This window comes from Barbatula barbatula, assembly GCF_947034865.1.
Source record: "Barbatula barbatula genome assembly, chromosome: 5".
In the NCBI taxonomy this organism is placed as follows: domain Eukaryota; kingdom Metazoa; phylum Chordata; class Actinopteri; order Cypriniformes; family Nemacheilidae; genus Barbatula; species Barbatula barbatula.
The window spans coordinates 23,692,976-23,709,815 of record NC_136769.1 but is presented as its reverse complement, the minus strand read 5'-3'; the positions used below and the strand labels follow the sequence as shown (position 1 = coordinate 23,709,815).

Sequence of the window (16,840 nt, the reverse complement as noted above, 5' to 3'; positions counted from 1 at the left end):
CAGAGCGAGGGCAGACAAATAAAGAAACAAGAAAGGGGAACGGCAGCGGTAGCTCGGCAGAGGCTATCGGCATTGGCTGGGGTTTGTGCTTACAGAAGTATGGACTCAAATTAAAGATTTGCCGTCAAACCAGAGGAAATCCTTCTTATCCTGAACTCTTAAAGGGGATTTTTGGGGGGAAAGCACAAGGAAGGGACTTAAGGAAAGGGTGACTAACCACAAGTCAGACAGGAGGGTCAATTTTCCAAACCTCCTTAACCACAGGTCGCCTCCAGTGTGGAGCAGGACGCTTCGATGGTGAGCTTGCGCTGTAAATACGACTGGAGATGCTGCAGACGCACCCATTCATTTTCATACGGCCCGTTTTCAATCTGTCTGACATCTTTGGCACTCGCAGCCACAAAGAACATGAGCTCGTATCCAATACACAGAACACGTTGACACACATGGATTAGTATGTCTGTACAGTAGGACAACAAATTAATAAACTGCACAGGTTGCACAAACTATGATGCTAGCTCATGAGCCAAGAGTGCTGAGAATGATTTCAATACATGAATAAAATAAGATCTCAGTGATGGCTGGAGTACACTACAAGACTTTTAAAGAGACTTTTTACAGATTTTTTTTAAACTAAACATCATAAACTTGCAGACTTTTAAAAAGTTTTAAATAGAAACACAATAATCAAAAACTGATAACATCTGCAGACTGTTAGATTTTAAGCAAGCCTCTTCATATCAGATTCACATTTGGCCTACAACATGCCACCATGTCGGTACGTCAGCTACAAACACACACAGGCACGTATGGATTCCAGGTGGATTACACCTCTCCACACCAGTGTGAAGGCAAAAGCAGTCCACTCCGTGAGCTCATCATGTCGGAATGACAACACATCCAGCTTCACATCAAAGCTGGAAAAAGAGGCAACACATTAAAGGCAAAGAGAAAATGCAAAGCTGAAATTTTCAGCGCCCTCAAAAGAGGAGTGCCTCATTCCTGTGTCCCCAGAGAGCCTGAGACACAGCAGTTAGAACAGAGCGCAGCCTCACAGACTTTACGACTGACATGCAAATACACGGCAGTCAAAAATAACAGCAGCCGTCTTAGCACCCTGTGCTCACGGTCAAATATTCCGTCTGAGGTTGAAGAGATGAACCGAGGCCAGATATGAAACTGAAATATGGATTTTATACTGCACTTTATGAAAACTGCAGTAGGGTGAACAGATCTCACTGGCCGGTTGTGTCTGAGACTCTTGCCACCGTTTAATTTGACAAGTGTTCTACTTTGTCAGAATTCTTCAATGGTCAGAAAGGGTCTGACAAAGATTTATTATGAGGATGGTGTGGACCACCAGGGGCGTGTGCTGCTGTGTGAATCTTGGGTGGGATTACACTCAAGCACTCCCCTTAATCAATGTCATTTTCAGTGCAAAACACATATGCAATGACACATGCCATAAAACACTGTGCAGCGATTATTCAAAGATGCGGTTAGCATTCGACAAAACAACATCTGCATCACTTTAAAACCCCCAGAGGAAATTCCAAACATGGGGAATGAGTTTTTAGCTTGGAATGAGCTCGTCCTACAATTTAAAGAGCCAGTTACTTGGATTTCCTGAAATCATCTTTATTGCAGTGTGTAACGTAGCGATCCTACAATGTGAATGTTCTGCAAAGTTGTTAATCATAAAAGTCCATGATAAACAAAGATGTTTCATCTCAAAATAAAGAATCGCCACAACGAGTCGTTATTTTTTCCAAGCTCAGGCCTGTAATTTTCAGAAGTCACGACTATAACAGTGACCATATTTTCTGTTAAGCTGTGGGTCCAGTTTGCTTCCATTAGTGTAAAAATTTGTAGTTTAATGTAGAGTGTCTGTCGTTTTTATTACTTGGATTCATGATAAAGGATGTGAATGGATTTCGTTGATATGCTGTAATGTGCTGTAATTCACGTCAGCATTTCAGCTAACTCACTGAAGATGCTTTACTGTGCTAATAATCTTTGTGTTAGTTACATAATAAACCTCCAAGAGCTGAAATGTAATTGTGTGTCTTTGCGGAAAGACTAATCACAACAGACCGGGGTAGCCAACCAATCGGAGCACGGGAAGGGAGGGGTTTAGAGATCTTTGAGAAAAGGGGTGATATTAAATGCATGTTTTGAAAATGACAGCGTTTATTTAACCCTGGATGCATTTAAACCTGTTGTTGGGGACTCCAATACAATATAAGGACACTTAAAAATAGAACATAATGTGTACTTTAAAGGTTATTCCGGAAGGGTCAGGGTTTGGCTGCTTAGCCCTTGCTGGTAAGTGCTAAATTATGCATGCAAAATGCATCTACAGTAGATGCTTCAAAATAATATAACTGTATTAATGGACAGGTGACATTTTTGGAGCGTGCAGGCTCTTAATCAGAGAGTCCATTATTAATTATTTGTATTTTTGAAGCTTTGATGTTTTTAAAGGACTTGGTTTATGCAACGAGCAAGGATGTCGACACCATGAAAAGCCCATATGCAAAAAAGTTTCCCACGTCATCACATGTGGCTTTCTGTAGCCTGCAGGCGCTGTTGAGACCAGTGGGAAAACTAACAATAACTCTCTCCAGGTATATCATCGACATGTTTAGAACTAATCGGTGGAGCCCTCTAGAGGAAGAGCAGGCATCTGCATGCAGCAAGGGCATGATACTATGCAAGTAATGCCCTGTGGAAAGTCTGACTGTGTTTGATTTAAATACTTTCAGATGCTCATAGCATGAAGCAGCGGGCTATTTTTCCATTTACATGCAGCACGGCACGCCTCTTGCTTTACTCCTAGCAACGCTGGATGAATCTCCCGCCTAAAGGACATCTCTCAATTTGTTCTGCATGGACACTTTGGATTCATTAGTCATTTATAGGAATGCATAAGAGCATCAGGCTTGTATTAGCTACACATGTATACGCAGACTGTTATTCATAAACAATGCAAAGTTTAAAAAAAATAAGAGCACGTAACTGCAATAAGTAAAAACAGATGAGGAGAATAACCGTGTTCTTGCCACATATGCAGCTGAATGTCATGCAATTCAGACTCTGAAATCCAGCCCTATGTGTGGAATTGAATGAATTTAGCAGATCAATCACCTGTCCAATATTAAAAGTCTATGCCTCAGCAATTTATAACGTAACATATTAATAAAGCTCTCAATAAGGGACTCAATATAACATACCAGGTCATACTGAAAACATACATACTGCTTAAAAATAATAATAAAATCCAGCCTAGTCCAAGTGTGTTGACGTGGACAGTGAGTCAAGTAATGTCCCTTGCTATGTTCCTATGTATGCTTCACTTTTTGCACTCCCACTGGTAGTCATTGCCTCACAAACAGTAACTGGCACAGCCTTAAATTACCAAAAAAAAGTTCTTATTGTGGATGCCCTTTAAAGCTTTGACTTTATGATTATTTCTCATGCTGAAATACAAATGCATTCAACCCATTACCTTTATCATACAAAATACATTTTAGTTATTTTCAGGTTTACTGTTGTAAAGCTGCTTCGGAGTAATCTGTGTTGTTAAAAGAGCTATGTAAATATAGGCATATGATATATACTGTATATATACTGTATGTACAGTGATGGTCCTTCTAAGCTTAGACAAGCTAAATTCTTAGTATTATGAGAATTACATAATACACACACCGAATTTACTTTGTCTGGCTTAGAAGGACCATAACTGTACAGAGAAAGCATAGAAATAAAGATAATATTTAGCCGATTCCATGGCTGCAGAAACTGACAAACATCATGTTTTAGTAGGACATATGATTTGTGCAAACAAAGACGATGAGTTTAATTGGGCTGTTCTTCCAGGGAATGCAACACTGTTGAAACAGAATTTGGGGGCAGTTGATTTGTTTTCTTGCCTATTCTTATCCTCCGTCTGATCCAGCGGGACTGGAGTGATTAGTCTGTTTGATGTTGGCCTCTGAATCCCCAGGGAAGTGCCCCCTTCCCTCCCACCCCCACTAGAGGCAGACTCGGACGAAGTCAAGAGATCTGCAGCTGCAGACGTGAAACAACATAACCGGGCCAAGAACAAAGCCCTGTGGCACTCTCCTCCAACCAATTTAAGATGACTGTCATGGCACATTTTAAGACAAACACACATCATGGGACCTTTCTTAAGGGCATTAGCTAATGCTGCAGTTTTTGAACAGCTGTAGGGTCTCCATCTCACTAGAGCATGAATGAAAATAATCCTGAAATCACCAACTAAAAAATGTTTATATGAGAAAATGTAATTGGGAGCAAGAGATGAATAGACGGGCATTCAGAGAGGTTAAGTTCCAAGACAACAACATCTACAACCTATTCCATTTTGAGTATTCAGAGCACAACTGTTCCTCATATACACTCATTTCCTCTGATGATCAGACACACAGATGAAAGACGCAAACTTCGTTTTTTTCCCATGTGTGTGGTGGCTCACTATGGCATTGCCACAGCAACGGGAAGTTAAACAATGCGCCAATTCTCATTTGCATATGGGAAGGGGGTGGCTCTTTTGATGGGAAGGGGGCTCGGGACAAACAAACAGCACACCAGCTGCTTGCGTCTGCACACATGCATGTACAACTCCTAAGACATATCAAAAGAGTGCACAAAGCATGCACAAATAGGCAACAAAAAACGCACATACACAAAGAACACATACAGTACATTGTAAATATTACATAGTTTCACAGCCTCGGCCACATATACATGCATAAAAGTGTGTCCAACATGCCAGCCACCATGGTGAGTAGCCGGCATTTTATGCAGTTTCATCTCGTTTAAATTTCTCCGCTCATCCTCTGATCTCCGCTATCAGTCGGTGCTCTCTTGATGTGAGCGCTGGCTGGCCGTTTGAAGTTCTGCACTGACTTTAAAGTGGCCAAAGGAGGCTGAACGGCAGGCAGGTAGCAGACCGGGAGCCGGGGTGCTTGTTAGCCCAATGACTGTTTAATTAGCTTGATGAGGACGGCAGAGTAAATGCGTCTGCCCATTGACACAAATGGGCATCTGTGTTGTTCATTGCTCATGCTGGGCTAATTTATTCAGCCTAAGCTCTGTGCGTCTAGAGCGCTAACGCCGACATCAGATAACGGCACTCGTTTCATCTTGACACTTTAAAGCCAGAGCAGAGGAAAAAAAAACAATTCTGCAGATGAAAGGAAACGCTGGGTTGTATAGAACATGAAACACAAAACATCCTGGAACGTTTTTAAATTGCATTCATGGCGATGTCAGCCAGAACTGATTTTTTGCCTAAAAATGTCTCATCTTTTACAACTGCCGTCATTAAATTCATTGAGATTTCATTGCCTGATAATATAACGCAAGCAGTTGAACGTATTTGTGGTAATGTTTGATAAAATGAAGCGTGCATTTGGATATGTAACTTCAGGCTTGACATTACTAATGCCAGAAGTAATTGGTTCTCGTAAATGTTACGTAACTCCTTTGAAACACGATTTTGGTAACACTTTACAACGTTACATTAGTTGACATGAACTAACACTGATCAATACTTCTATGGCATTTATTAATCATAGTTTAGGTTAATTTCTGCTTTCATATATACATTTTTAAATCAGTGTTTAACTGTCATGATCAAGTCTGTGTTTGCCCCGTGTGTTGTGAACATTTTTATTACTTCCTGTCTGTGTCATGTGTTTTGTAGTCCGTTGAAGATTTGGTGTTAGTTAGTCTTCCCAGGTGTGCCTTTTGTACGTGTGTATTTAAGCCCTTGGTTTTCCTTTGTTGATTGTCAGTCGATGTTGCCTTTTGTCTCTGGATTATCTTGTTTCGTTTTTGTTTTATTAAATCTTAATCTGCATGTGGATCCGCTTCTCTGCCGGGTTACTTCTATAGTGTTGCAGTGATTATTATAAATTATTTATAATTATTATTCTTATTTAAAAAAAACAGTTGTTTGCACTTGCAATCTTTATAAGCAAAAATATTAAGATCCTCTCCCCCTCTCAACAACAACCCTTCACCACATGACGTCAGCAACAACAAAAGAAGTAGAACTATACTGACTGTCCAATGGCCAGGCATTTTAGCCCTCCCCTCCAGGCCCAACTTACAACAAACCAATACAGAAGGGAAGGGCAAAATAAAGCCCCTCCCTACTTTTTTTCTAACAAAAAACTAATTTTTGTGTTTTACATATTTACACTTTACATATTAAAACATACAAATATGACAAATGTTAAATGTGCATTCAAACTGGCGAACTCGCTGATTCAACGAGGCAACTGCAAAGCTTAAAACATTATACAATGATATACGCCACGGTAATTTAAGAAACCTCTTAAGAAATTGAGCAGCCTATTTGGACGCAGAACAAACAATATTCACCTGAAAAGCCGCGAAACACAGCTAATACAGCTCCTATTAGCTCTTGTACTGCAACTCTTCAGCGCCGAAACAGCGCCTCCTTTGTGGCGTAATGTTTCTGGATGTACTATAGAGCTGCTTTGTAAGTGCAAAATTGTGAAAAGTGCTATAGAAATAAATTTGAACTGAAGTGAACAAAATTTGTTGATAACTATCCTAGACAAGTAATGTATTAATATGTTTTTGATCATATATTAGTAGTGTCCCAAATGACATATTACACACTGGGCTTAAACTAGGCACTATACAGTTTACCAACTATTGTATGCATTTTAGGAGGGTAGTATCATCTCAAATGGAACACTTCATGAGTTTAAACTCATAGGAAAGACTGTATCAAGTTTCACATACAATACGAGGATGAATGAAATCAAACGCATAGCACATTCCGTATCAATAAAAATTGACTTGTACGTTGTAGTTTTGAAGTAATATTTATCTGGCTCGCCCAACATGAGCTCAGTCCCCGTCAGACTGACGTGTAATTATATGTCCAGATGAATTCTGTTCACGTAAGCTAAACTGAGACTGTTAAATTCATGAAGTGTCCTGCAATCTACATTTCATGGCCGAAACCTCATTTACACGACTAGTTACTGCCAAGAGTGTGATATACCACAACAAAAAGCAAACAATGAGCTCATCGCTGGGGCCCGATCCAGCCTGATTTTATTCATTTAATCAGACTTGGAACATTTCCAGCACTGTTTAGACATCGCAAATGGATCCGCTTCCAACACTGGCGGTGGGCATGACGATAAAATGGGGGCCAGATGAACTGTAAGAGGGTCTCGCGTAAATCTTCCTCAGAACACTGTCCTAACCACTTCCACATCTCCCGCTGCATTCCTGCGGTTGGGAACAGGCTCCGGGAGCACAGGCAGAAAACCCACGCTAGCTCCACATCTAAAGGAACTGCTGAGGGCCGGGAGATGGCCTTCCCAAAACAGGACTTAGAGCAGGGCCTTTTCCACAGCCCTGTAATCCAGTCCAGACCACAGCATTGCTCACATTCTGTTAGCACACAACAATCCCTGAGTACTGCTGGATATTATAGCAGCCGAGTCGAATATTGTCCTTCCGTTGTTTAGACGAAATGGGAAATTATATCGGAACACATTTGCTCAGTGATAAAGAGCATTGAAAATAATTCAGTTTGGAGTTGATTCAATTAAAACTTGATTAAGACATTAAAAGAGTTTGTTAAGTCCACCATTACTTTTCCTATCGTTTACAAACGTATCCATACAACATACAGAAATAAGGCATCAATACATTAGGCTTAAAGGAATGAGGTGTGATATTACCTGCTATGCTATTTTCAAAGTTTACATTTTGGTGTAAATAATCCTTTGCATCCTGGTTTTGTCAACTAGTGGTTTGCAAAAGCTGAAATCACCAAGGCACACCATTGTTTTCACAAAATAAAACGTTAATTCAGAGAATAAAACGCAACTTTATGCTCACACATAAAATCCATTTTGAGATTCTAATTACAAGGGTTCTTGAAAAATAGCAATTTCTGCAAAGGTAAGATAACAGATGTTCGGCCGTTTTTATTCAAGATTATAAGGGCAAATGAGACAGAGAATGGAATGATTCCACAATTATAAGATTAGTCAGTTTTTCATTTCATGATCACTTTAAAGTCCTAGTGAAATTAAAAATGACAATGCCTATATTTTCATGAAATATTGCAGCGTTTATTGTAAATAGTTTATCAATTTTGGTTATTCTCTTTTGTAAAAAATTTGTGTGCCCTCATAATCTTTAGTTAAAATGCCCTTCCTTCCTGTAAAGACCATCCACCATGGATGATGTGTGTTACACGGCTTGAGCCGAGCATCCGTTAACTCCTCCCTTTCAACTGTCAGTCTGTTTTTATACATCCAATCAAATCGCAGAGAAAGAAGGAAGCCACGCCCTCGGAATTTTACTCAGAAATGCGTCAAAATACTGTAGTATAAATCATTGCAGCTTCTGGTTCACGGGAACTTTAAGGATGTATTACAGCACCGCTCTCTAACAGAATTCCTGGAGGGCCAGAGCAACCGTAATTAAACACAATAATCTAATCAATGTCTTCAGGATTACTAGAAACATCCGAGCAGGTGTGGGTTGGAACTTAGTTCCTGGAGGGCCACAGCTCTGCAGAGTTCAGCACAGAAACCTCCTACCTTATTTGTAACCATAAAGGTTTCAATTAAGATTCCCCTTTAAATATTTGTATTTGTCAGATCTTTGATTTTAAGAAAGTTTTTGTAATTTGTTTCCAGAATATCACATGGAGTCTTGGGGTGGGCTCTTTTGACCTGGGCCAACTCACCTTAACAACACTCTGGTAACCAAACACAACATTCAGGAACTACATAGCAACTAGCTTAAGAATTCAGAATTTAGTAACCAATGAAATAAGAAACTAAATCGGGTTAATATTGTTCAAGAAATGTTAAAGAGATAATATGTGGACTAGATGAAATCTACACAAGTTACATATCAAGAGTTTATTTCTGCTTCTAAAAACTTCATAAAATGTTTTATTTGTTGTGCATTCAAATTAATATAAATCAAACTGCAGTTTGTTTGTATTAATTTAAGTCATAATAACTTAAAAATACAGCTAACTAACATAAAAACATGATAACGTAATAAAAAACATGATTTAAAAAAAAACAGGTCTCTCTTTATGGAAATAAACTCTTCATATATACATTTGGCCATCGCTTTTGTCCAAAGCTACTTAATGCTACACATTTATAGGTATGTGTGCAAACTCTGGGGACTGAACCCATGACATTCAATATGCTATTACCAACTACTCATAGTTCAATATCTGCACCTATTTAAAGCAAAAACCAGCAGAATTCTGTGGAACACTGTTTACAGACCTAAATGCATAATCGAATGAACAAAAATAGGTTTTAAATAGACAGGGGCAAAACGTATAAAACTTGTGAATGACAAGCGTTTAAATTCAGTTGATATCTGCAGGCACGGATTAAACGTTGGCCTACACATCACATCACATCACATCCCATCAGCAAGCTTGTGGAATGCAAATGAGCAGAAGTTACCTGAGCGTCTCCTCCATGGTGTTGATCCTCTTTCTGCCATCAGCTCGCTCCTTTTCCAGCTCAGCCTGGAGTATCTGCAGCTGTAACAGGACGACAGGGGTGTCAATCACTCAACACGCTTTATCAGCACATCTAAACAGAGCTGATCTCATTTTGAAAAGGTCAGAGGTTGTCTGCAGACGGCTGGCCTGCAGGTGTATGCGGCTTCTGCTCTGCAGATGTGTACTTGACAGGGCTCTGGCCCACTGTCCCGCTTTATGACCGAACCGGCCCTTTGAAGGCGGCGGCCAGGTGTCAGAGACTGATCTTAAAACTTATCTTCACTTGATTGTGTCGGCCCAATTATTAAAGCAGCTTTTTATGACAGCGCTGAGGCTTTGAAGGTTCATGAAAGGGTCTGCTGGTTAACAGGAGTTATTAAGTCTCATAAGTGAGTGAGCGGGGCCTGGATTCAGAAGAGAAAGGTCCTCCGGAGGGAAAAGGTCCTCTAGGCCCATAAGGCTATTGTGCTGTGACACTTTACAGCCTCAATCTTTACATCATCAAAGCGAACGAGGGCAATTGAGGGCAGAGCAAAGCTTTAATGTCTAACTAAAACGGCCTGCTTCGGTTTATACTACTGTTAAAGCGAGTGGTGATTATAAACACTGGTCATCTCAAAATGATATTTATCAAGTTTTAGATTAAATAAAATATAATATAAATTTGTTTCAAAACAAAGATAAAAAACAATAAGTATATAAGCACATTTACAGAGCAGTGTTCAAAAGACCATTTGCCATAAACATGTCTATTTAAAGGGATATTTCACCCAAAACTGAAAATTCTGTCATGAATTACCCCCCTCTAGTTGTTCCAAAACTGTATAAACGTCTTTGTTTGGTTGAACACAGAGAAAGATATTTGGACGAATGTTTGTAACCAAACCAACCGTTGGTTGGCCATCATTGACTACCATGGTAAGACATTATTTGGCTAAATGGTCAAATAAAATGAAATGTGAGAAAATAAAACGTGAGACCTTTTTATCAGTGCTGTGTTGGAGGTTTGTCATCTCATGTTGCATCTTAGTCTCTTGTTCCTAAAGAAAACAGAAATGAGTTTAGACGAGATGTTCATGTCACTGTGAGCAATTTCACTGTTTTATATGACTTGCCAGATCACACACACAGCTATTCAATAAGCGATGTATGGAAATTATGTCATGAATCGATTCAAGCCCTGATACATGATCATCTTGATCTGATTATGGACTCCTGTACTTTAAACACATTCCTCTACAGAGTATTTGCTTGAAAATGGATTTGTTGTCAAAACACGACGACATCTTGTTTGAACGCCCTATGTTGCATGTTGCAGTGGCGCCGCCATATGAAGAAATCGAAAGTTAAAGAACCATGGGCATTTCCTGTATGACTCTGCGTAAAACTATTGTTGTTTTTAACACAGCAAGACCGAACTACCATACTTATATTTCCTAATCAAACAAGAAAAATGGAACACTGCATTGAACGCACTAGCAGCCATCCTACCAAGATGGCGCAACATTCAACATGGCAGTACATCGATTGACAAGCTCTATACATCCCATTACATTTTCAAAAGCAACAGCTTGCCCACCAAGTAACATGCAGAGATCTGTTGTCGACCGCAATAACAGGCGCAACTGTTTAAAAGCAATCTAAAATAAACAGGCCTTGTAAAGAGAGGACATGTGTGAATGGTGTGTTGGTACTGACCCTGAGATGCCTCCTTCTCTTCTTTTCAGAATCCTGTATCTGCTGTTTAAGAGAAACCACAGTCTGCTCCAGATCCTCAATGACCCCTGAAGCCTGACCAAAACACACAATACACCACAACACGCTATGGGTGTTTATATCACAAACACTGATGCTACTGTAGATCTGTTTTCAAACTGTGAGCTGTATCATCACTCCCACGAAACAAAACAAAAAAAGGGTGATGCAGTAAAGCATGTTTCGGTGTGAGGATAGATACCTTGGTTACAGATTTGGCGTGCTCCTGCTGAAAGTGGCTTATGTCAGCTGTGTGTTTTTCCTGAAGTTTCTGCAGTGTGTCTTCATGTTGCTCTCTCATTTGCTCTATCTCCCTCCGCTGGGACACATTCCTGAAGCACACAAACGCCATATAATGGGGACACACATCAAGATACAAAGAAACAGCACTGGCCCAAAGGATGAGCTACAAACATGACCTTCATGAGAGACTCAAGTCTCAAGAGACTATTATACATGTACACAATAACATGCTGCCTACAGTTTGACACAGCACTCGCACAGTATGAAGGCTAAAATGTGACCTGTGTGTAGGTAGCCCTCAATGCTTTGTTTAAGAGGATTCAAGGTTCAGATCTCTGCACATGCGATGTGACGTATATCTCAGCATGTCGGGCTGGACAGCTGTTTGTCTCTGTACCTGTGATTGGCTTCTTGCAGCTCGGCGCTGATGGAGGCGATGTGGACCTCTAGCTCAGCTTTGTCCTGTGTGACCTTCTGTCGAAGCAAATTCCCGTTCTCCACCTCCACTGAGAGCTGCTTCACCCGTGCCTCCAACTCCTTCAGCATCTTCTCCTACACATACAGTAGACAACCATGAGGCTTCTTTCATTATCAATCCCTTCATTTCAGCCAAACGTGATTCTATGTTAATCTATATCAGGGCTCAACATCAACGCTGGTCCGCTTGTCCGGGTCAAGTGAATGTTTTGTATGGGCAAGTCAGAGAGAAAAAATGAGAATGTAATGAAAGCCGGTGTTACACTAGCAGACAGTAAACAGAGATTCACCAGCGAATAAACTATGATTATAATAAATCTTTATATTTAAATGGTAACGATACAGTGAACTTAACGTATGGAACTGACCGTTATGCAGAATAACAGCATATATATTAACAGCATATATATGCATGCACATTTGCTTGATAATAAAGTCTTGCTCCTGTTGTTTTTACGTTTATCAGTTTATCGAGATTTGATAAAGTTCATCCACATGCTGTTTTGAATAGCATTTTCCACATTTCATCTTCTTTTAGCAGTTTTTTTGGCGGTCTGCGAACCAACCTAGTGTGCTTCTTCAGCTTTACAAGACTGTTGGTGAACAACCCTCAAAATGGCGGAAAGTTAGCAATAAACAAAGCGCCCATTTAGAAAATTATATGATTGGTCAGTTTTACAGAAAATGTAACTCTCCCATTGATTTACTGTACTGTCAGCCAGCGGTATAGTGAATGAAAATGCTTAATGTCAAGCCCCGTGAAAATGAACTAAAAACCGTTAAGTACGTAAATATCATAGATAAATTCTTTCTCCGTACTTTACCCTAATTCACAGCAGTAAGCTTATAACAATTATTTAATTTAAGCTGTCAGGTACAATGTTGCAGGGAAGTATGAGTTTGTGGTGTGTGAGAATTATTGATTCTCAATAATTCTTTATTGATACACGTTAAAAGCACCCCAGGGGCATTATAGGGACCTGTTATGTTAAATCTATTAAGTTTTGCTATGAACATGTAGATGTCTTTCAATTAAAGTGCGCAGTGAACTGTTGCTTTGAAACTCATGCTGGCGCCATTCATTTCATATTCGCTCCCAGCTGTCACTGCCTGCCAGTATGGTGGTGTAAAGAGAATGGGTCACGTGACCTCCGGAGCTCTATAGCATGATGAAGGTGGAACTCCTAAATTCCATTTTTTCGGCTGTGCTTTGTTAGTGGCTTGTAGTGTTGCTAATAACGTCATATCAAAAGAGTCTCTTGACTGTACGAACTACAGGTTTAAAGTAGCCTTCCCAACATTGATTTATGACATAAAAAAGCAACGCAGATCTGCTCAACTGCAAGTTCTTTTGTAGATGGTGACAGTTCAACAGTTCAGTAACATTGAGCTTAAACAGTTTTGTTACGACATTTATCCTCACCACACTATCCACCTTCAAAGATCATCTTTTAAACAGCTTCAATCCCCAGCACATGTGGAACTGGGGATGGAAAAATATGAAACAGGTCAGCAGCTACGCATGGCTCAGCTCTCAAAGAAGATCTGGGATGGTCTTCATTTGAAAAGAAAAAACCCGTCTGACGAAATATATGAAGACGGGACAGCTGAAGCCGTTAAAATGAAAGCAGTACAGATGTTGTTGTGTGAGTGGAGATCTCTGTCACTGTCGGTGCGTGGTGAATGGAATGCAGGCTGATATGAATGCTGACAGATTATTGATTAATGATACACAGCTCTGATGATGAAAGTGGCCAGTGTTGAAAAGCACAGCTTTCTGATGACAACGTCAGTGTCAAAACACTGGAAAATGGCCCTTTGTTGACATTGAAAGAGCAGCGCTTGTGCTCTGACGCACGCTGACAATTAATCCACTGACCTGATAACACACAGAACATGAAAAACACTGCCGCCTGCCCACAGCCACAGCTATCTGTGAAACCATCTCGATCTTACATGAATACTCTCTCTGTTGTTTCAGGCCTTTGACTTTCTAAGTGCACTACATTTACATGCATGCTTTTGGCAGACGCCTTTATCCATGGTGACTTACAGAACATGCACATGTGTTATCCCTTACTAAGAAAACAAAAAGGTCCTAAACCCCATGTTTTCTTAATGAGGGTTTGTGTTTAGTGGTGTTTGCTTAAGTAAAAATCACTAAAACAATAAAAAGTCAATGTGATAGCAGTCTCTCGCTGACAAACTCTTCGAGTGAAGTCTAGATGGGACACGTCTTTATCCTCTAAATCACTCAATGCCCTCATGTGAGAAAGCATGTCTCAGCGGAAAGAGGGATTTTACCCTTTCTGCATGCATGCATACCCACACACACTAAGACCGCAGAAATAAAAGATGCCAATTTGATCCAAACATTTATGGATGCAAAAACCATCCTCATGTACCATAGATTTTGCAATAACATTTTGTATTTTTATCGCATGTTGCAATCAAGTTTCCTTGCACACACACAAAGTTCGTTACATTGTTGAACGTGTTGGCTTCTCATGCTCAACATGGTCAACCTTTTAAAAAACGAGTTGGACATAACGTAGTATTTCTCTGCTTGATACACTTGAAAGCACTTCAACTTGATTCAGAAAGTTTTTTTATAAGTCTGGATCCCTGTTTCGTAACATGGGTCCTTTTCCTTTTATTGGCCGTTCTCTCGAAAAAGCACGCCCACGCATAATTTACAGAGCGAGGGACCACGCCGACGCGCTAGCGTTAGAGAAAGAGGAAGTTCAGCTGTTTCAGTTATGAATGTTATATAAACGGTGGATAAAACGTTGGATTTGGAGATGGTTTGAAACTGATGGATGGCGTGGTCCCAGTGCTAAGAGATGCCAGGCATGAACCGAATGTTTTCGCTATATTCATTCTGCGTGCCTCTCTGACCCGCACAAGTGTGCACACAAAACAGTGTTTCTAACTTATGCAAGTCTGTCTCTTGATTTAGTAACTTTTACAAGCCCTTTAGCAGCTTTTTTTGTTCAGGAGAAGCAAGAAGCGAAATATGCAGCGACCTTCCGATAAAGCTTTCATTCAGTGGGAAAATGTTTCCGGTGCTGTCCCGCGAGTGCTGTTCCCAGCGCAGGGATCGTTTCAGTTAACGGCAGGAAGAAAATGCACATTTGACAGGTGACTCCTGAATGAAATGAATACAAAACAGCGTTTCCAACAAGCTGTCACTGTTGTCGACTGTTTGAATGTTGTCGACATTTCGTCTGGAAATATGCACATGGTTAGAGGCTGTGTGAAAGAATATAGCCAAAATCGCCGGATTTTATGGTGATTTGGTACATTTACATTTAGTCATTTAGCAGACGCTTTTATCCAAAGAGTTCAGGGAGCAATAAGCGATATGTCATACAATGAGCAATAGAACATTAGGTGCTAATACAGTCACTAGTTTCAACAAAAGTTAGACTACTACCTGTTGAGAGAAGAGGGTTAGTGTACATTTTTTTGTTTTTTCATTTGTCTGTGAAGTATTCGCCGAAGAGGTGTGTTTTAAGTAGTGTTTTGAAGGCTGTGAGAGATGTGGTTGACCGGACCGCATTGGGAAGAATGTTCCACCAGGAAGGAGTTGTGAAGGAAAATGAGCGGGAAAGGGATTTAGTGCCCTTATGAGAAGGCATTACAAGGCGCCGCTCATTTGCTGAAAGGAAAACGGCTTTATTGTCATAAATATAATCTATAGGCTAATGTAACGGAGACCAGCTAGTGAAGAGCTGTGGAGTGTGAAACCTCACTCCCCGATCAACATAGACGCTCTTGCGGCAGATGAATTCAAACTAAGTAATTCGTCTGTGTTTTGTGGGCAATCGGTGAGTACATGCATTATGTAAACAACAAAAAGGGATAATGCGATGATGCATTGCATGCGTGTGCTGTAGGCTCTGCCTGCCTCCAGCAGCTCGTGTTTTTCCGTAAAATGATCGTACAACTGTATCTCTCTTTTATAAATTTGATCAAACTAAATACTCTTCCAAGATACGAATAATGCTATATAAGTACTCAATATTAATATGATCTTTTTGTAGAAACTGCGTGTGTTACCCCATCTTTAAGTTAGAGACAGTATAATTTAAGTAAGGCAAGTAGGTAAATACAAGCCTAATTTCATAAGTACATTTTGCAAACTAAAAACTTGTTGCAAAGGGTGCCATAGTAAGCATTAGGATTAACTTTCTGGTTTAGGTAAAGTAAGACGAACTGTCAATATATTCAGATCGAGGGACCTAAATAATAAAACATCACATTATTAGGTAATTATAATTGGTAATTTAAGTACTACGATCTGTTACCACCAGTCTAACACATTAAAGTGATAGTTCAATGAGAATTCTGTCATCATTTGCTCTCCCTCATGTCATTTCATACCAGTATAAATGAAATATATTTGGAAGAATGTTATCAATATTTAATTCTGTGACAACTTTGACTGCCATAGTAGGAAATAAATGATAAAACATGCCCCAGAACTGTTTGTACTTTATGTTCAACAGAACAAATACATTTATATAGGTTTGAAACAACCTGAGGGGGAGTAAATGATGACATATAAAGAAGATATTGGGAAGAATGTCAGTAACCGAGCAGATCTCATCCCCCTTTGACTCCCATAGTATTTATTTTCCCTACTATGGGAATCAATGGGGGAGGAGATTTGTTTTGTTACCGACATTCTTCCAAATATATTTCTCTGTGTAAATCAGAACAAAGAAATGTTTACAGATTTAAAACAACCTTAAATGGTGAAAGAAATTGAATTTTTGGGTGAACTGTCCCTTT

General features: G+C 39.8%; 1 protein-coding gene across 4 annotated transcripts in view; it reads right to left on the bottom strand.

Moving 5' to 3' along the window:
- cep112 (centrosomal protein 112) overlaps positions 1–16,840 on the bottom strand; it is a 111,520-nt gene that overhangs the window by 68,877 nt on the left and 25,803 nt on the right. For all 4 annotated transcript variants that reach the window (XM_079457102.1, XM_079457101.1, XM_079457100.1 and 1 more), the window contains exons 13-17: positions 11,964–12,118; positions 11,526–11,655; positions 11,267–11,359; positions 10,549–10,608; positions 9,528–9,607 (exon numbers count right to left, since the gene is read on the bottom strand). In XM_079457102.1, the coding sequence (XP_079313228.1) occupies positions 9,528–9,607; positions 10,549–10,608; positions 11,267–11,359; positions 11,526–11,655; positions 11,964–12,118 (518 nt within the window). The remainder of the gene's footprint in view (positions 1–9,527; positions 9,608–10,548; positions 10,609–11,266; positions 11,360–11,525; positions 11,656–11,963; positions 12,119–16,840) is intronic.